This window comes from Patagioenas fasciata, chromosome Z (assembly GCF_037038585.1).
Source record: "Patagioenas fasciata isolate bPatFas1 chromosome Z, bPatFas1.hap1, whole genome shotgun sequence".
NCBI lineage: Eukaryota > Metazoa > Chordata > Aves > Columbiformes > Columbidae > Patagioenas > Patagioenas fasciata.
The window spans coordinates 16,176,188-16,197,491 of NC_092560.1; the positions used below are offsets into that span (position 1 = coordinate 16,176,188).

A 21,304-nucleotide genomic window follows, 5' to 3' on the forward strand; every position below is an offset into this window, starting at 1 on the left:
CTTTGATCATCACCGCTTTCCTCCCCTGGACCCTTTCCATTTCTGCAGAGGAAGGGACACATCTTGCCCACCTGCCCACAGCTGCTGCTGTTACACCACCTGGTGCTGTTACACCACCTGGCTCTGCCAGCCCATTTGCCCCCTTCCAGCCTCAGACACTGAGGGAGAGGTGGTCTGGCTGTGTGTTGCTGTGTTGCTCTCTGTGTTGCTAGGCTTTCTGTGCAGATCTTCAGATGCTGTCTCCCCTGCAATGTAGAGAAGGGGTTTGGTGGTGTTATCACTCCCAAAACACTCCCATGGTGAACAACACAAACACATATCCCACCCTCTGGGGTTTTCTGGTCCCATTCTTGCAAACCCAGCCTCAGACAGGATGCATTCATAGAATTGTAGAGTCATAGAATAGTTTGGGTTGGAAGGGACCTTCAAAGGCCATCTAGTCCACCTCCCTGCAATGAGCAGGGACATCTTCAACTAGATCAGGTTGCTCAAAGCCCCATCCAGCCTGGCCTGGAATGTCTCCAGGGATGGGGCATCTACCACCCCTCTGGGAAACCGGGGCCAGTGTTTCACCACCCTCATTGTACAAAATCTATTCCTCAGAAAAAATTCAGACAGGTCAGCTCTGTCCCAGCCCTCTGCCAGGGCTGAGGGGAAGGTTAAGCCAAGCATAGCATGGTGCGTAACTGGGATCTGTGCTCCCCCTGGGACAAGCACTGGCACCTCAGCCCCTTGCAGTGGTTGGAGCTGCACAGGCAGAGGCTGCAGCCCATCACTTCTTGTCCGCTGAGAGCCATCTCTCTTTATTTGCAGAGGCTTGGAAAAAACAACACAGACAATTCAGGGGCTCTTCTGAAGAGGGAAACTGCATGCCTCCAGCGCAATGTGGAGTATTTACTCAGAAACGGCAAGAGCTAAAGCACACACTTGCAGGCCAGACCTGCAAGGTCAATGTGTGGGCTGCCGCAGGGACAGGGTCAGTGACTCGACATGCAGTGAATTCAGAGATACCCATCCTCCCTGCGGACTGTTGGATTTGCCTGTTTATTTCACGCTGCTCAAGAACGAGTGGCAGGCCAAGGGGAGGTGAAAGGAGTGATTTAACACCACCGCAGACCTCAGGGGCCAGCGCAGGACAGCTGGATCCAGCCCAGGGCAGAGAGCCTGACTCTGAAGCCTGGCAGATCTGTGTCTGGAACAGACAGGCACGATTCAGGAGGCAATAATAAGACACTTGCCACGCACTGGTCTGTGGCAAGGGTATGCGCATGGATTTAGACTTTTGCATACAGTTTTGCCTGTTGATTTTTATCCATCTTTTTCACACATTTTCATGCTTCGGTCAAGGCAGGGGATGGAAGAGGTTATCTGCTCTCACAGGCACCACAGTTTGTCACACAGAGCTGCTGGTCGTCCTGCTCCCAGAGAAGAGTGTTGCAACCAGGCAAATTGCCCCTAAACCTGTCTCAAGTCAGGGAGTGGAGGAAAAGCCTGAAAATTGCTTCTCTGTCATTTTCATGCAAAATGAAACTTAAAAGAAGTGCCCTGACACCCTGCTAGAGTGACAGTGGTGTAGGGCCCCCAGCTGCCCGTGTTGATCTCCCAGAGAACCTTGGGTTCAGGGCTGTGTCCATGGCTGCACCCAGGGACAGACAGGTCTTTGGATATTGCTTTGCAGTAGCAATGCCAGGCAGGGGTAAACAGATACCATTGAGACTTGTAAAGAGCTTTGACTTATACATAGATCCAAAGCCTGCTGTTGCTGTGATTGCAGTGACAGCAGTCCCAATAGTGCCAGGAGACAGATCTGGTGGCAGGATCCAACCCTAGGCTGAGCTGTCCCTTGGACAAAGCACTTCTAGGGCTTTCAAGTAGTAAAATCTGTGGCAGGGACTGGCATGGTGACAGGTATTCAAGATTTGGAATGTTCCCCTACTGAGTAGCTACAGTGACACTCAAGCTGCTCATGTTGCTGAACACCTGGCTGAGCTCCTCCAGGTCCTCACCTGGGAAACTCGATGCATCAATGAAGGTGGCTGAAATATTGAGATAAAGTAGGGGGAAACAGCGCCTGGCACACTGTAAAGTGTCCAGCTGCAACAGTTCATGAAACTGAGACTGGCCAGAAAGTTCTACTTAGTTGCACAAATTCGTATGTAGCAAATGGGTTGCAGCTTTGCCCACATTTGCTATAGAGCTCTGCTGGAGAAGAAGAGTCTGCTGCTTTGCTGGTGCTTTTGGTGGACAGGGAGGCAACACTGGGCTCTAAAATAAGCCCAGTGTCTCTGGCATTGTGTGTGAGAGTCTCTGTCACTCAGTCCCTTCACTTAAGAGACAACTTGAAACTAGGTGGTAGAGTCCATAATTTCCACACGGTTATCCACCACTAAAGCCTTCCCATGGGATAATAAAATCACTCCCTTGGGATTTGAAGTAATTCTCATGCAGGAGCCAAGTTTTTAGAGGGATTTCAGTCCTGAGAGACACAAGCACAGACTCTGTAAGATTTTAAAGACCATCTGTTCCATTAAACACCTCTAAAGACTCTGAGGGCACACAACATCTCTTTCTTTTACAAATGTTATTTACAAATTTCTTGGTTTCTATCCAGCTAGAAGATGGCTAGAATTGAGAAACATTCACAGTACCAGCTCTGCAGTGTCATATGGCAATGTTTTGCTGAGTCAAGAGCGATTTATCAGACCTCACCAGGCTTTGGAGTGACTGAGTAGATGGGGTGGGTGTGAGAAGCTGAGTTAGCTACAGCCTGAGCACACACACAGTACCCATGGAGCACTGAAACACCCAGGAATTTCCACCCTTTCTTCCATGTTTCATATTACCTGCAAGCAGCCCACAGTAAGGCAAGTTATTTGTAGAAGCACTTCCAGATGTAATGTCCAGTTATGGGTAGGCATATAGAGTCATTTAGATTGGGAAAGACCCTTAAGATTACCAAATCCAACAGTTAACCTGGCACCACCATGTCCACCACTCAACCATGTCCCTGTGTAACACATCTGCATGTCTTTTAAACACCTCCAGGAATGGTGACTCCACCACTTCCCTGGGCAGCCTGTTCCAATGCTTCACAACCCTCTCTGTGAAGAAATGTTTCCTAATATCCAGTCTAGACCTCCCCTGGTGCAACTTGAGGCCATTTGCTCTCGTCCCATCACTCATTACTTGGGAGAAGAGACCAACACCCTCCATGCTACAATCTCCTTTCAGGTAACTGTAGAGAGCAATAAGGTCTCCCCTCAGCCTCGTTTTCTCCAGGCTAAACAGCCCCAGTTCCCTCAGCCGCTCCTCATTAGACTTGTGCTCCAGACCCCTCACCAGCTTCATTGCCCTTCTCTGAACTCTCTCCAGCACCTCCAGGGGCCTAAAACTGAACACAGGATTCCAGTGTGGTACATTTTCCTCCTCCTCATGCACTGACTTTGTATGGTAGAGAGAGCATCCTGCAAGATACAGTTTTCAGGAGGTCTGCATGGGCAGGGTGGCCCCAGGGCAATGCTGGAACATGGACACCAACATGGGTTGCTTTGTGTTCTGTTGTGACTGAGCTACAAGAAACTCCCTTGTGAATGACTTGGAAGCCTCACATCTCTTTATGCCATCCATCCTCCTGACTCACCCTCCTGTATCAGAACCTTCCCATATCTGCTCTGCTACCACCACCCTGCTGCTTCTTTTGGGGCTGTTAAACCTGCCCCACCTCTCTGGAGGTACCACATAATCTTCAGCAGACACAGGGGAGGAGCCCTAGAGCAAAGTGGTAACTCAAGGGATAAGCAGAAAGGCAGCAGGGATGACCATGTGCCCCCAAGTTATATTCTAAGAAATGAACATGCATGAAATTTCAAACTCTGGAGCTTCCAGGGACCTAGAGAGACAACCTGCAAAGAACAAAGGCTGTACATAAAACCAAACCAAACCAAACAAACAAGCAAACACAACAAAAAACTGGCAAAGACTGGAGGCAGGCCAGTAAAAGCACTTACCTCTGAGGAGCTGCGCTGTTCAAGGGCAAGTCAGAGAGGGGATCATATCTGCCATGAAAGGCAGTCAATTCCCAGAGGATCTGGTCATAGACACATTGTTGGGTTCTCCTACCAACCCTGGAGACAGTCTGAATTCATTGGGTGTCGGATTAGGGCACTAGGACCTCACCATAGCATAAGTAGAGTATCTCGTGGAGGTAAGTCTGGGTACACCGGTAGAAGCTGGCACTGGCACTGAGTGTGTTAGGAACTGGCCAAAGTGGTGACATGTCCCTGGTCTAGCAGAATTATTATGCACAGGTATAACCTTAAGCATTTGTGTGTCATCCTAGTATGAGAAACTCTGAAGGCAGTTTGCAATGAAGGCCAGGATTCCCACCTCATCTCACATGTGAGAAGCTGACGAAGACTGGCCTCGAGGTCCAGCCATTCAGACTGCAGAGCAGGGAGCAGGATCTCAGGATCAAAGCCATTGTACAAGAAGAAGTTTTCCTTTTGCATCTATACTGGCCCCAAAGATGGTTCTACAGAGACCATGTGAGCCTGCATGCTATGCAGGTCTGGAGCTGCAGTTGGCAACTGGGAGCTGGGAGCAACCATGAAAGGACATCCTTCTGCATGAGCAAGGGACCAGCTGCATCTTCCCACTGGTTTTACTGGGCCTTCCCACTGCCATCCTGCTTCATGAGGGAAGTGGTTTGGTCATAGCCTTGATAGACCAGGTACTGGACCAACGAGTCATTGGGAAGTCCTCAACAGGCACAAGCCCTTGCCTGGAGTCCCAGCATGGATTCATCACTGACTGGATTTCCCAGGAAGTGGATACAAACCTTGGACAGGTCACACACCTTGTCACTCTCCACCCTTGGGTGTTTTCAAAGCATAATGATGCCACAGCCGTCCCGACCTTGTGTAGTAGGCAGTCCTGCAGCAAGGAGGACTGGAGATGGAGGTCCCTACCTACCAGCACTGCTAGGGACCAATGCAAACACCTTTCAAACAGCATATGTCCCATTTCAGTCCTCGCAAAGGATCCTCAAGGACTGATAACACCTCATGGCATCTCACCCTGGGAACCACCAGTGAGGCAGTGCCACATCCTGCCCTACCATGCAGCTTCTCTCTACAGGAGTTCATCTCAGTCACAGTTTAGCAGCAATAAATTTAAATTTCCTATCTGAAGTGGAATTATTTACTGTATAAAAGCACTAACATGTTTTGTAATCCACACAGTGGATCCTGGGCAGAGACTCGCACACCTTTGCACTCTGATAAGGAGAATATTATTACTTGACTAGTGGCTTGGCCAGATAAGAGGTTTTGGGCGGGCAGTCTACATTTTTTTCAAACTCTCATTATGCTACACCAGTATCCCCAGATGCCGTTCCCAGGGAACTAAGCTGCTTTCTATTTAAAACTGCAAAGAGCCATGGAGAGTTTGGGCAAAGATCATGCTTATTCGGACTCTTCCCTGCCACCATCTGCAGCCCGTGAGGAGTATGCTGTGCCAGGTAACGATGGGACCACTCCTAACTTGAGTTTTCAGAGAGAGGAGGGAATGATCTTTGTCACTGGTGGTTTCTAAAAAATGAGTTAATAATTACCAGGTGGTGCTTGGGGGATGGAGGATGCACATTCAGCCGCAGTGGATGTGGCTTTTTCCGTGTCACGTTTCAGATCAGAAAGGCAGAAGCACCTATAAAGGCTTTTTGACTCAGACAAAGTCCCTCAGGCAGCATCAGTATATTGCCTGTTTGCCGACTGGTAATACTGTGTCACTGTTCTCTTAGCTTGATGGATTTATTTTTTCTTTTAATTTCATCCCTGTATCTTTGTGTCCTCTGCTAAATAGTTTCTCATCAGGGGCAGATGTTTTACTGTGATCTTTCCGGCCAGGTGCTAGCAGGTGACAGACAGCTTTGGAGCAGCTGTGGGAGTCTTCTCTTGGACCAGACAGAAGTGAATGAGGGGCATTTGCTACCTGTGCAAAACAATTTACCTATGGTGGGTAGGGAAGGAGACCGGTTGCAAGCAGCTAAAAATGCTTTTACAGCTCACCAGATATTTTGAATGGGAAAGTAAGTTACCTTGGCTGCAAAGGGATGTGCAAGGGTTTATGTACTTCAGCAGTTAAACTGAAGACCTGTGCAGATCCTGCTGCTGCAGCTTGTAACCTCATCTTCCCAGGCAGCTTCCTTCCTTTTGCGATGGGGACAGCAGAGTCATGTCCGGCTGCCTGTGCCCCGCCGCCTCCGACGCTGCTTCACCCCAGGGAACAGCCTTCCATTCGGGGAGCCTCTGCTCGGCTGTACATTGAACACTCCAAGCACCGTGTTTTTCTGTCTCAGAGGCTGACACCACCTCTGGTCATGTCGAGACGCTCTTGCCAAGACTCAGATACATTGGCACTGCCGCTGTGGGTAGCCTTCACATCTATATCACATACTTTGGTCTGGTTAGGCTGGAATTTTTTTAGGAGAGGAGCCATCTTCTCCTGTATGGATCTACTATGCTCAGAAGAAAGGGGGGTCCCGCAACTACTGCACAAAAAAAAGGCAATAAAATGACAGAAAAACAATAGGCAACAACAGAAAGTAGGAATTTTTAATTACTACTATTTTGTCGTTGTTATTATTAGACAGCACTTTGGAATACCATGCCCAGATTTGGGCAACTCAGGCAAAGGCATACAGGGATGAGTCCAGTGCAGGGCCACCAAGACTGCGAAAAGCTGAAGAAGTTCACACACAAGGACAACCAGAGGAAATCAGCCTTGTTCAGCCAGAAGAGAAAGATGAGAAGGAGATGTCATTGCAGTCATGCTCTAACCAGGGCTAAAGAGAAGGGAGAGACAGTCTGTTTTCAGGGGTGCACAGGGAAAGGACAGGAGGCACCGGAGGCATGTTGCAAACACGGCTGGATAGAAAGGAAAAAAAATTAATTGAGAGTGGTGTGAGGACCAGAGAGGTGGGCTCTGGGGCATTCCTAGCTACTCTGGACAAGGTCCTGGGCAGCCTCATGTAATCGTGAAGTTGGCCCTGCTATGATGAATGCATTGGAACAGAAACCAAAAGAGGTCCTTTCCAAGCTACATTTTTGCAAGATTATTATTAATTACTAGAAGTGTCTTGTATAAAGACCTACTTTGGGTAGAGGTTGGCTTGTGCTGTTGGTTTTGCTTTTTTCTGTACTGGACTATGGTTTTTCTCACATTTAACAGAGATCTAGGATACAAGAGCTGTAGTTCCAGCTCAGCCTTGGAAATGCTTCTCACCTTGCCAGTTCTCCCAGCTGGACAAGGGAATGACGAAATGCCCATCCTTCACTGGTTTCACCTAATACTCTAGTGCGAGCTGAGGCTACTTGTGGAAGCAGCCGGATCTGATTATATCTGGAAGGAGCAGGTTGTAGTTTTGTTTTTTCGTAGTGTAAGTTTTGTTGAAACTATGAAAATCAGCAGTGTATGCATGGGAAGAGTCCCCTCTCCCTCCAGGGCCCAGAGAAGTGATGTTGCTCCTGAACAATGCCCTTTGTTTCAAGGGAGTGGTCTCATGCTACTTGATCTAAGTCACATCTTTATTATCACAGGCTGGAATCCAAGCTAGAAAATTCAGGGCTGACTGGATCAGCAACCACAAGACCTATTGCCACATCATCAAGGATGCTGTCTGTTAGGACAAAGACACGGGTGAGGAAGTTCAGTGCTGGCTTCAGTGAAGTCCAGGAATTCATTCATCAGGGTATAGATGGGTGAGATGTCTTTGCCTCAGGAAGCCATTTGGAGCCCTCTGCAGCCAGTGATATGGGTGCAACTTATCTTGGCCTACGAAGCCAGTGCATAGGGTGACTGGGACCTGGGGGATGACTCTCCTGGTGGCTGCAGGAAACCTGCACATCTTGCCCAAATGGGGCTTCCTTACAGGAGTCGGTCTGTCTTCAGCCTTGCCATGGTCTTCTTCATAACTGCAGACCTGCTTGGGACTGCTTATGTAGTCTTTGGGACCAGTCTCCTCACCCGCAGCAGTCCGTACTAGCCCTGTTCTGGTCTCTGGTTAGTTCATCATCTCCTACAGGGTCTTGGCCCAATACACGTGAGCATCTGTGTACTGGGAAAGCCTGTGCTTGCTGGGTCACCCCCTCACCCCTACAGACCTGTCTGTAGGTTGCAGGGCTGGCTGTTCCACAGGGCAAGGCTTTTTCCTTTGTTAGTTAAGACAAGTGTATTCATTGCTGCAGTTGCCAGTTGCAGCTGTCCAGGGGAAAGGATAACAATGGAGCAAACACAAAGAATTATTTTGCAGCCTATAGTGACATCTGGATGAGGAATTTCACAGAATCACAGAATAATTAGGGTTGGAAGGGACCTCTGGAGATCTTCTAGTCCAATTCATCTGCTAAAGTAGGTTCACCTAGAGTAGATTGCACAGGAAGGTGTCCAGGGCAGTCTTGAATGTCTCCAGAGAAGGAGACTCCACAACCTCTCTGGGCAGCCTGTTCCAGTGCTCTGGCACCCTCAAAGTGAAGCAATTTCTCCTCATACTCAGATGGATTTCACAGTGTTGATAAGGCCCCAGGTCCTTACAGTGCTGAGCAGGCTGGACAAGGGTCACCCCATGGCTCCAGCAGCAGGAAGAAAACTGCACCTGGAAATAATTAGAGCAACTTTCAGTGCAGGAGCCTGGGATGCTTAGGTGGTGTGTCATCAGATCCTACCCACTGAAGCTGAACTGGAAGTAAAGCACCCAAGCAGTTTTGGATCAAGACCTGCTTCATGACACAAAAAGCATGGCCTCTGGCATCAGTGCTCTGTCCCCTGGCAGGGAGGGCTGGCATTGTCCCTTGGCCAGGGTGTCATTTGAACTCAATTTGTCCTTGTAGATGTCATCATCACACGCCGCTTGAGAGATCGGGAGCTGCTCCGGAAAAGAAAAGCAGAAGCCCAGGAGAAAGACTCAATTCAGTGGGTTCTGAGGTAAATCTTGCTTATGTAATGGAGTCATTATCTTGGTGTACTTAACCTGAGCCCAGGGATGGCAGCCCAGCCCCTTCATCTTTGCACAAGGACAGAGCTAAACCAGGCCCCATCAGTCTTAAGTGGGGAAAGATGACCTCCAGGTGGTAGCTGCTGAAGATCTGTGCAGGTGTTGAGGGGCAGAGGTGGATGGTGGGTTACGTAGGTGGTAGTTTGGGTGGCAAGAAACCCCAGTGTGAGGCTGGGAAAAAAGGTGGTGCCCAAGATCTTGCCTCCAGGTGTGGCCAGAGGAGGCTGCTGCACAGGGCTGGGGAGGAGGGCTAGAGCTTCTGCTGGGATGGACTGGGTTGTGGTCACAGCCTGGGGCCAGAAAAGCAGCCTCAGGGCAGGAGGGAAGGTCTTCCATCCTATGCCCAACTCTTGACCCCTGTGAAATCCCCCTGGCAGGGAGCAGGAGAAAACCAAACGGCAAAGGAGAGGCAGAGGAGCCAGGCGAGGACGAGGCCGCCAGCTGGTGGTGGAGCCCAGCCTGGAGCCAGAACCAGAGCTGGACCCCCAGCCTGACCCACAGGAGGAGGCTGAGCCAGCGCCGTCCAAGACAGCACCACCTGAGCCGGTGCATCAAGAACAGCCGCCCATGCTGACCATCCAGGACCCAGTCGGCGGTATTCAACTGGGAGCAGTGGAGGGCGAGCTAGCAACCAGGAGTCAGGATTTTGTGGGTGAGCTGCCAGAGAGCTACTGGCCCCAGGGGGGCTTGGGGAGCAGTGCAATGCCACTCTCAAGGACTGTCAGCCAAGGCTGCCCACCTCATCAACCACCAGCCTGTGGCACCACTGGGGCACGGGTCCCTACATCACTAAATGTGACTTGGGTAGCTGTGAAAGGATGAAGGGGGTGTTGGGGCTGTGGGGACAGATGCTGCTTCCCAAGTCATGGGCAGTGATAAAAAGCCCACTGCTGTCAGTAGAGTCATTGGCATGGGGTCTGTGGTCCCTGGTCCTAAATATCTCCTTGTCTTAAGACACCTCTGTGGGTCTGCTAAGAGCCAGGTTAGGGCAGAGATGCTGTGAAGAGAAGATGCGGTCTCTCGAGGCTAGAGCTGGCCATAGAGAGCTAAAGCCTGCATACATACTGTCCACAGTCCACGCAGTTTCGGGTCTGACACCAGTGTGGGAGGGAGGGAAAGGTAGGCACTGGGGCAAGGTGGATGTCTGCAGAGGACTACCCCTTTGGGAGCTGCCAGGACTGAGACACAGAGGACACTAAGCTGGTCTGAATGGCAGATTGCCATCTGGGTTCAGGAAATCCATTTACAGCTAATGTAGCTTGGGCCAGCAGGAGTTGCTCTCGGATCTGGCTTGGGAAGAGGAGAGCACATTTACTTTAGCGGTCAATGGGCCAAGCATGTAGGTTCCCTCAAAACCTAGAGAACCTAGGATCTGCTTCAGAGGAGGTGTACATCCTCGGACCCCTGATTACGGCAATGTCTGTGCCAGGGGGCAAGAAGAGGCCTCTCACTGCGAGGTGTGCAATGCCCTCGTGCAATGGAAAACAACCCTTCTGCATCCTGGGGACTGGGGCTGACTGAGGCACACCACACCAGTCCAGCTCCCAGCCCTGAGATCTTGAAACGGCCAAGCATCAGAGCTGCATTTATTTGCCTCCTGCATTTAAACCCACAGAGGCTTTACCCTCTGCAATGCCCCTCCACAACCCCTGGGACTGTTGTGTCCTTCGAAAAGCGGGCAGGCTGTCAGGAGCTACCGAACATCACAGGCAGTCACAGAATCCTGACCATGGGGGCTTTAGCATGGCATGGAGGGGTAACATACAAGAGTTTCCCCAGTATGAAATTATCTGTCTCTTACATGCTTTACAGGTGAAGAGGAAGTGCTGAAACCAGCAGAAGGGGAAATACCAGAAGTTTTGAATACTCCTCTGGAAAATGACCACCAGGATAACGAATACCTTCTATTTTAATTTTCTCACACCTTCAATTTGAATTTTCTGGGGATCTTCTTTGTTTGCATTGTTTTGTTTTGTTATGTTTTGACTCCTGCCTGACAACCTCTGTACTGCAGAGTGATTTTGACCAGCTCCTTCTTTGTGAGTAGTAAAGTTCACACTCTTCTGGTCACTCTGCTTTTCCTGCTTCTTTCAGGTTAGGATGAGGAGGAATGTGGTTGTTTGCACAAATGCAGTCCTTCAGGAGCCGTCTGTTGCCTGTGGCTTGAGAGCCCCCCTATCGAAAGGCTGTTTTGCCTGAGTGGTGGTCCCACGGAGGGCTGCATGGTGCCCTGCCATGCTGCAGTTTAAGCATACAGGCAAACATCCATCCTCATTTCCAAAAGGCATTACTGATTTACAGAAATGCAAGTGGCATTGCAAAGCTGAAAGCCACTGTGATTTTTATCTGGCTGGAGCTGCCCAGCTTGGGTGTATTTCTGCACAGGCTCTTGTGTTATTATCTTCAGTCTGAAGTCTTTCTCGTGGTCTGTTTTCCTGCCTGGTAAACAGCTTGCTTTCCTAAAGCCTGAAAAGCCTTTTCAGTTTCTGGGCAACCTCACCCCGACCTTGCTGAGCAACCGTGTTAGGCAATTAAAAGATGGTTGAAAACAGCTGAGTGTGACAGGCTGAAACTTGGCTGAACTTTTGTCAGGGAAATGCCATCTGGGGCAAAGACAGGATGCATCCTGCACAGCTGCTGTGTCGCTGGCTCCCCAGCCATGCACCCAGGATTTCTTCTGAAGCCAGGAAGGAATGGGTCACTCTCTGTCTCTTCCCACATTTCAGCTCTTGTGGTGCCTCGTGTGTGGCAGGGGGGTGGTTCTTCTACATTCTTGAAATATTCTGACACAGGGGATCTTTCTCCTCTTGGAGTGGACATCTCTCTTGCTGTTATCAGACACACCAAGGGCCTGTCTCCCACAGCACAGGGCTGGCCAGGCTCTGAGGTCACCCTCAATTTGGGGGATTTATGGATTTCTTGTGGCTTTGGATATGTTGCTGCTGCCGTCCCAGAGCCCTGCAGGATCTGTGTCTCAGCAGATGTGACATCTCACCAGTGACACCAGTAACACTATCTCTCCAGTGACAGGACGGACATCACTGACTCGCACCCCTGCTTTGGTCCCAGGGATGTCACATGAGGGGCAAGCACTCGCGAGCTCTTAGCATAGTCTCCCCACTCTGAAATCCCGGGATGATCTCTGCAGCTCCAAAGTACTTGGTGGGTATCTAACCAGAAAGCCTCCAGCAGCCCCATAACCAAGCAAATGCAGCCCATTCCCCACAGGCAGCTCCAAGAGGGATGGATCTCTCTACGCAGGTGTCCTGGCATTGTTTTAGTCTCCACAGACATCTCAGCTAATGCAAGGTTGCACTCTCCCCTTCAGTGACTGGTAGGAGTGGGAGCAGTGCAAGATCTATCACCTTCTGCTATGAGCTACCCAAACCTCATTCATAATGCCAGATACCTAAGGAATAACCAGAAGGCCTCACAGAAGATTTGCAGCATGGAGGGAGGTATATCTGGGGACGATGCTGACTCCAGACCACGGCACTGGGTGAAGGCAGCTGAGGCTGCTTTGGCCTGAAGGGGAGCCAGAGGCAGGAGGCCATGTTATGGTTGAGCACCATCACAAAAGCTGTGCTGTGGTCCTCCTGCAAGTGTGGTGTCCACACCATGTTGCAAGAAGGCTGGGCTGCAGGGTCTGTAGACCCTTCTGCCTGGTGGAGCCCCACATGAGCCGTGGTAGAGGCCAGCAAGATCTTGTGTCTCTTTACAGCTCTCCAGCCCATCTGCAGTGCTCACAGGGAGGGAAACTGAGCCGTTCTGCCCATTTCCACATCTGCAGACACTTAGGCTTGCCTGGTTCACAGAGCTCTTTAGATTTCGGGGAGAAGCAACTTCTGTGAGGCTTTAGACTCATCTCACAGACCACATCAGACAAGGAAGGCACAAAACAGCTGCGTTCCCCCTTCTCCAGTGTTGAAGTGAAGCTATAGGAGGTGTTGAAGGCCTGGCAGGGTGAGGTCTGTGCAAACACAGAGCAACATTCATTGCTGAAACACACATGGGCAGTGGTGCCAATCCTGTGTCACAGGGGCTAGGGAGCTTCCCATGTGCAGAGACTCATGGAAGCCAGAGAAAACGCTTCTGTCCATCTCTGTGGAGATGCCTTTGGTGGCCAGGAGGTTCTGGATTTACTTTGGGTACCACATGCTCTGTCTCAGAGCTACTGTCGCTCCACTGTCTTTTTTGGCAGCTGGTAAGAAAGGAGCGCCTGCAAGCAACAAGCCTTATTGCAAAATAACCAAAGGAAAGATAAAGCCTGCCTTATCAGCACTTTCACCTGCAACGCACCGTTTCCTTCTCAGACGAGAGGACAGATAACAGAGCACTTGCTTATACAGATGGGGTTCAGGTGCAAAGCTGGACATGTGAGCAGTCCATGTGAACTTCCTTTAGCAGGTGGGTTGGACTAGATGATCTCCAGCAGTCCCTTTGAACCCCAACTATTCCGTGATTCTATGTTCATCCCCAAGATGGGTCCCACTGTCCAAATGGAGCTGGGGACAGCCTGGCAAGGGCAGCTATTTCTAGGGGAGGGATGCTGCTCTTTTGCAGATGCAATGCATCAACTTCTCCCTCCCTCCTTCCTGTCCCACAGGCAGATGCCTTTACCCAGAGCCATTAAGAGTGGTCAATAAAGGAAATTTTCACCCTCTATGATAACAAGCAGGGTCTGGCCTGCACATAAAGGGGAAGGCTGGTGGGGAGGTCAAAGACTTTTGATGGAGTGCATCCTTCTCAGTGATGCGGAGATGGTGGTGGGTGCAGGGTAAATTTTTCTGAGCTATGGGGCCAGCAAAGGGAGCTGGGTCAGTGCCTGACACAATGTTCTCCTCTTTGCTGTGCTGTCTGGTGAGAGGGCTGCAAGAGGCTCTTTCAGGATGCTCTGATCTGCTACGTGAGCCATGCAGACTAAGGCAGGCATGCTGTGATATGCAGTGAATACGACCACTACGATTGTCTCTTCATTCATGAGGTTGGTATTTGTTAATGTCACCTGGGCCAGGCTGACCATGCTGCTGTGAACTCATCTTGGGGACACAGGTCCTGTCCCATGTTCTTGCACAGTGTGGGGAGCCATCCTGAGGGCTGACAGCCATGACAGGACAGCTAAAGAAGAGGAAGCCATCATATACAGGAGAACCAGAGCCCCCTCTGGCCACTGCCAATTGCCTCTAATACCCTTCCAGGAAGTTTGCTTCCAGCTCTGTAGGAGAAGAGAGGTTTTTTGGTTTGTGAATCCTGGGTTCCTGCTTCTCAAATTGCTCTTGTGAAACAGGGCCCTCTGCGTCTGCAGAAAATCAGAGTTGATTTGCGACAGGCTGTTGCTCATCAGCAATGTTTTGAGCTGGGAAGGTTTTCTGGTCCTTAGCAGAAGTGAAGGCATAGCTAAGCTTGAGCAGAAAGAAGTGGGCAAGCAACTTACAGCCAGAGGCAACTAGAGGACAAGGAAAAGCCGTTCCACCCCACAAGAGCCTAGTCTTGCAGAGATAAGGAAACCTGCTAGTTGATTTACCAATATTGACTTTAAGCAGTAAATCCTGGTGACAGTAAATACCCACTCCCTCTTTGGCAACCATATCCTGCTCAGAGCGTGTTACCTCTCATTCTTGCTGTTCTGTGTTCACCATTTAAATAAATACCTCCCTAATACTGCCAGGACTGCCACAGATGGAGCTGTGTGCCCAGGGGCTCAGCAGTGCTCCACCAGCTAGCCTGGCTCTCCTGTTTCACCAGAAAATCATATAACTGTAAAAAAAAAAGGTTAAATGGGAAGAGATCTCTGGAGATCTTGAATCCAGCTCCTCTTCAAAGCATGGCTAACTCTGACAAGACTGCTTAGGGCTTTTAGTAATGAAGTGTTGACCATGTCCAGGATTGGAGATACCCTTCTCTCTGGTCCCCATCCCAGGGTTGCCCCACTCTCATTGGAAGGTTTTTCCTTATGTCCAACCAGACTTTCCATTGTCACAGCTTTTGCTGCTTGCCTCTTGCCCCATGATGGTGCACTTCAGAGATGACCCCAGCTCCTCCTTCTCTGTAAGCCTCTTTAGGACTGCAAGTTAGACTCCACACTTGCCTCCTCCAGGTGAACAAACCCAATTTCCTCAGTCTGTCCTATGCTTCGTCTCCTTATCTTGATGGCCTCAGCTTGGCTTCAGTTAAACGGTGTCTTCCTTGTACTAGGTTACCCTAACTGGACCCAGTATTCCAGACGTGCGCTCATTCACATCAAGCAGGGGAAATGGCCACTTGTCTCAGCCCACTGGCTGGAATCCATCCATCTGGGTGGACTTGGGGCTTTTGAGGGTGGTTGTGCCTTTGTCTCCCTGAGACAGAAAATGTGAAGAAACCGAGACACGGCTTGTGATCTGAGTTTCATAGCCTTAATAACGATTCCCTTCTCAGCCCTCTTCTGTGCACATTATCTTCCAAGTAATTTGCTAAAGCACTGAATGTGGTTTGAGAGCCGAATTACATGCCCATGGAGATTACTCCTTGTTTGTTGCAATGTTTAAGTGCAGACTGAAGTTGCAGCTCTAGCTAAGCATTACATTCTACACAGCAACTAGCCAACAACTCTCAAGCTCCCAAAGCCGTAGCTTTGCATTTCCAGTGGGAAACAGCTCGAGCAATGAACCAGAAAGTGGCCGGACGACCCAGGCGCGCAGCTCCAAGGGCTGTGCGTGCAGCCAGCGCCGGGTGAGCCCCCGGAGAAAACGCGCGGCCCCCCTGCGAGGGCTGCTGGAGCCCGGCACAGGCTGGAAACCGCAGCGACCGGCCTCCCTCGCACTCGCGGCCGCCTCCCCCGTCCCGCAGCCCCGGCACGGTCCGGCAGTGCTCTCTAGCGGCAGCACCGGCCCGGGGAGACCCGGGAACGGCCCGGGGGGCTGCACCGGGAACAGGGCAGCGGGGCGGCGCGGCGGGGTCGGCTTCCCCGGGGGCGGGAGAGCGGTGTCCGGGCTCTGTCCGTGTGCAGGAATGAACAGCCAAGCGACACCCTGGCCCCGTGGAATTTATGGTGGGCAGAGGGCTAGAACAGTACTCCTGTGAGGACAGGCTGAGAGAGCTGGGGCTGTTCAGTCTGAAGAAGAGGCAGCTCCAGGGAGAATTTATTGTGGCCTTTCAGTACTTAAAAGGGTCAGATAAGAAGGATGGGGACAGACTTTTGGCAGAGCCTGATGTGATAGGACAAGGGGTGATGATTTTAAACTAAAGGAGGAGAGATTCAGGCAAGACATGAGGAGGAGATTTTTTACTATGACGGTGGAGAAACACTGGACCAGGTTTCCCAGAGAGGTGGTAGATGGTCCATCCCTGGAGACATTCAAGACCAGGCTGGACAGGGCTCTGAGCAAACTGATCTGTTTGAAGATGCTCATTGCAGGGGCTTGGACTAGATTACCTTTGAAGTTTCCTTCCAACCCAAACTATCCTGTGATTTTACAGTTCTACAAATGCATCCTGACAGTGGCTGGATTGGCAGGAACAGGAGCAGAAAACCCCAGAGGGGAGTTATGTATTTGTGTTGTTCACCATGGAAGTGTTTTGGGTGTGATAACCCCACCAAAACCCTTCCGTACAGTGCAGCAAGGTGAACATTTGTCCTGGTGAAGAGTGATGCGTGTGGTTTTTCTCACCATATTTCACCTCTGGTAGTCAATAGCAGGGATGTGGTGGCTGCTGAAAATGAGGAAGGCACCTCCGTTTTTGTGAATGCTTTGCTCTGTTAGAGATGCAAAGGTGAGGATTTGTTTTGTAACAATGTTAATAGTGTTGCACTGCTGGCACTGTTCAAGTCTAACTCCTGTGTGGCAGAGAGCTAGCATGTCTTATGTTTGCCAAAGTGGGACGGCTCGAAGCCGTTTGCCCTGGTTGCTTCAATTGGGGCTTTCTTCTGCTTTTTCTCTAGGAGGGACGGGAAGGAGAAAACCTCCATAAAGATAAAACACGAAAGAGGTGAGGCAAGAGTGAAAACTGTTCTTTGCAACATGATCTTTTTATTGTTTTGGGTTTTTTGTGTGTGTGTGTGGGGGGGGTGTTTTTTGTTTGTTTTGGGGTTTTTTTGTGATTGTTGTTGTTGTTTGTTTGTTTTGTTTTGTTTTAATGAATATTCTCTGCATAAAGGTCCAAGCCCTGGATCATCCTCTGCTTCCTCCATTAATAAAGACACCGATATTTACAGTAAGACTCCAGGGACTCCCTCTCACACCATGGCAGTGTGGGACCACTCACTAGACATCTGTGGCCAACTTGGTCATCACTGCTCTTACCTGAAGAACGGAGCCACAGTGTGAGGTCAGCCTTCATACAAAGCCATGTGAAGACATCTGGAGAATGTGGGGCTTCATGTGAACACCCCAGTCCACTTTTCTTTCTTGTAGCCAAACTCCATCCACTACAGTGCCCAATGCTCCCGGAGGTGCTACATGAATGGCAAAAGGGCAGGGTCTTCAGTACTTTCTGTTGCATTTTTGGGGGGTTTAGGATAATTATCCCTGTCAATCTGAAGTGCATTTGCTAAAAAGCTTTTTTTATGAAGTGTACAACTCAGACCATCCTGCACCTCTGACTGTGGTCAAGGAAATAATTTACATTGGTTCACTTAGTGAAAGAAAAGTCTGGTCCCCCATTCTATTGTTAGACCTCAGCAACCACAAGCTCAGCAAAGTCTTTCAGGGAAATTTTGTATCTCCCTTCTGGTTCTCCGTCCCACAGAGCTGGCATTTAGGGCTGTCAGGATCCCACGCTGATGGGAACTCTCACATACAGAGCAGCATTCAGACTCCTCCCATCCATGTTTCCTTTTGTTTGACAAAGTCACACATAGCTGATTGCTGGTCAGCAGAAAATCCATGGTGAGAGCTGAGGTGCTGAGATTTCTGCTGCCTCTCTGTGTTTCTCCAGCCTCCAGCCCTCGTCCCAGCCTCCAGCCCACAGCAGGGACTCCGAGTTGGTGACAGTGGACACAACCCTGGCAGAAGAACCCCCTCACTGGACTGCATCTGTCTCACACCCACAAAACCTGCCCAATGGCAGCACAGACCAGGCCACAACAGATGCAGAACCCAAAGACACAACAGAAAGAACAAACTTGGCACACATCAAGAAAGTCCTCTGCCAGCCATCTGGTGGGGGGTCCCTTGGTTGTGACAGTAGATAGGACCTGGGCTTAAATGACGATTGCAATACCATTCAGGAGAAATAGCTTTGTGTTGATTTTACAGTGAAGTGGATTGGAACTTGGCTGGTCTTCTTCTGGTCTGAACTGATTTTTCACTTGCTTGACTGTGAAACCAATCAATGGTCAGATAACTAGCACCTGCATTTGTTTTCACCTATACTGATAACAATTATTTATTCTGTGACTCCAGGGCAACATCATGGGTCCCAGCCTATTGTAGTGGTTGGTTGCTCCTTACTGCAGGAGTGAAAACTCATGTTATTTGAATAAAGGCAATTTTAGAGAAAATAAGGAGAACAGAAAAACAAGACACAAATTTAGGAACTATTGAAAAACAGCATACATACAGAAATAACCTCAAGTGAACCTCAAGACAGGGAAGGAAGAAATCATCACCATCAACACTGCATGCCTCCTGATGAATATAAGAAAACCTTCACCAGGAACATCATGATTTGCCTATTGAAGACATCAGGATGCTGGTAACTTGTTGTAAGACCCCCTCCCCCCACACCACCCTTGCAGCCATCAACCTCAGGACACAGATAGGGTGAAAAGAACATTAAGAAGCAGGAGTAAATAGATACTTTAGAATTGTGTGTGTGTGTGTATGGCACTCTCAGCTGCATTACAGAGGTTTTCCTGTATTAATCTAGACTAGGAGACTAATAATTGAAAATATTACATTGTTAAAACTTCTGCATTCAATAATGATAAACCATTGGCTTCCACTTACAGTGTTGCCTTTTCTGTCTGTAACAAGGAATGGACAGAGACAGAAGTTAGGAAGAGAAACAATTCGCACTGGCACATCTATGCCTGCTGCTTAAACAGCTGGACTGGGATCCACCCCACTACAGCAGTCAAGCAAGGGGAATATTTGTGGAGCCATATAATCTTTTCCCTCCTTTTCCCACTCATTCTCTCTGCACAAGGAGAGGTTTGGGTCACTGCTCCAGATCCAAAAATAGCTCCCAGAAATAACCCCAGCTTCTAGGCTTGGCTGATGCCACCATCTCCCACCTAGACTCAAACAGAGAGAAGATAAATTCAGACATGGGGAGTTGAGAAAACAGCTCTGCTGCCTCATATGAATCATGGAATAGTTGAATCATAGAGTACTATGGGGTTGGAAGGGACCTTCGAAGGCCATCTAGTCCAACCCCCTGCAGTGAGCAGGGACATCTTCAACCAGATCAAGTTGCTCAGAGCCCCCTCCAGCCTGGCCTGGAATGTTTCCAGGGATGGGGCATCTACCACCCCTCTGAGAAACCTGGGCCACTGTTTTACCACCCGCATTGTAAAAAATGTCTTCCTTATGTCCAGCCTGAATCTCCCCTCCTTTACTTTAAAACCATTACCCCTTTTCCTATCACAACAAGCCCTGCTAAAAAGTCTGTCCGTCTTTCTTATCTGACTCTTTAAAGTACTAAAAGGCCACAACAAGGTGTCCCTGGAACCTTCTCCAGGCTGAACAGCCCCAAGTCTCTCAGCCTGTCCTCACAGCAGAGCTGTTCCAGACCTCTGATCATTTGTGGCTCCTCTGGCCCCTCTCCTACAGGTCCGTGTCTTTCCTGCGCTGAGGGCTCCAGAGCTGGACACAGGACTGCAGGTGGGGTGTCACCAGAGCAGAGCAGAGGGGCAGAATCACCTCCCTTGACCTGCTGGCCTGTGTTGATACTGGGGGTTGTCCCGACTCAGGTGCAGAGCCTTGCACTTGGCCTTGGAGTCAGGGCTCCAGACCTACACCAAGATAAGCATGTGAAGCAATTCCTTATGCTGACATGGGCCATTGTACCCCCATATGGCAGACTCTGTACAGTTAGCCCCTCAACAAGCATCAACCTTCTTGTGGTCACACTAGTTCACATCCAGGCACTGCATGAGTGGGACACCCTCTCCAGTCACTAATGCTGGCATTGCAGTTCTAGGTAACAGATGCAGCTAATGCCCATCTCCAGCTGTGCAAACTGACCTCTGACTACAACTCAAAAAGCTTTGGACTCTGTCCAAGCTATTCCTTCCTGGCTAAATAGCAGCTGCCTCCCCCACCTACTCTTTCTCATAAATTTGATGCACTCGTTGTCCTCTTCCAAAGGCATATAAATCATACTCGCAAGTCCCAAAACTATTGAAGAAGGCCTTTCTATCTGCTCTTTGATAACTTAGCAGATTAAACTACCTATTTTCACCTCATTCATAGCCCTCCAGGCAGCTTGGGCTGTTGATAGGGCACCAGCTGCAGAGCTCACTTTCCCTCAAAACCCATCACGAAGTTGGTCACCACCCTCTCAGCAGGAGAAGGGTCAGCATCTGCCACTGTCCTAGCCATGTGCAAGCTCGATGGTTGCCCTGAAGAATGGAGTTGCCCCTAAAGGCCTGCTACACCCTCCATTAGCTACAGTTGTTTCTTGATGAATTGTTCCCACAGATGTTGCTGTTGCACAAGGTGAACACTGTGTCAGCTCAGGGCTGTGGGAACTCCATCTCTGCAGCCAAAAAACCTCACTGGCCTGGGGTGCAAGAAGCAAGACCAGGCATTACAGGTCCTGCTTCCACAGGACAGGCAACACAACATTGTCTCCAGAAGTGAAACCTTCTCCAGCTGGCCTGGCTTCATGCTGGAGCAATCAGAGAGTAATTAATGCCAGGTATGATTCCCCTGCCTACCTCTTCAGTTTGTGTTCCTATCACAGGTAGTAAACTTGGCTTCCCTACCTGTCTCTTCTTAGCAGAGGCACCTCGGTGGACTGCAGCTCCGTGCATTGATGTCTGGGGCACACTTATGGCCTGACAGGAGACCTTGACAGCAGGCTGGGGACTCAGGCAGTTGCAGAAGTTTGGTAACCGCCTCTGGCCTGGCCTTGCCATCCCCTCCCTCCTTCTGATGTCTTCAGCAACCCTAGCAGACGAAAAAAAGCCAACGTATGACAGACAAAGGAGAATGCAAAGAGCAGCATGTGGTGTGTATCTTGCTCTGTATCATCGCTCTCCTTGTCCCTGGAGCACAGGGAATGCTTGAAAAACTCAGAGAGACACTTAATTACAAACAACAGGACAAA

At 49.8% G+C, this 21,304-nt stretch overlaps 1 protein-coding gene across 1 annotated transcript; it reads left to right on the top strand.

The window, feature by feature from the left end:
- The first annotated feature begins 5,347 nt into the window (after positions 1-5,347).
- On the top strand, positions 5,348-11,600 carry HEMGN (hemogen). The gene is made up of 4 exons (XM_065861414.2): positions 5,348-5,518; positions 8,886-8,979; positions 9,427-9,701; positions 10,862-11,600. The coding sequence occupies exons 1-4, from the start codon at positions 5,437-5,439 to the stop codon at positions 10,960-10,962; spliced, it is 552 nt and encodes a 183-aa protein (XP_065717486.1). The 5' UTR covers positions 5,348-5,436; the 3' UTR covers positions 10,963-11,600.
- Positions 11,601-21,304: the final 9,704 nt, after the last annotated feature.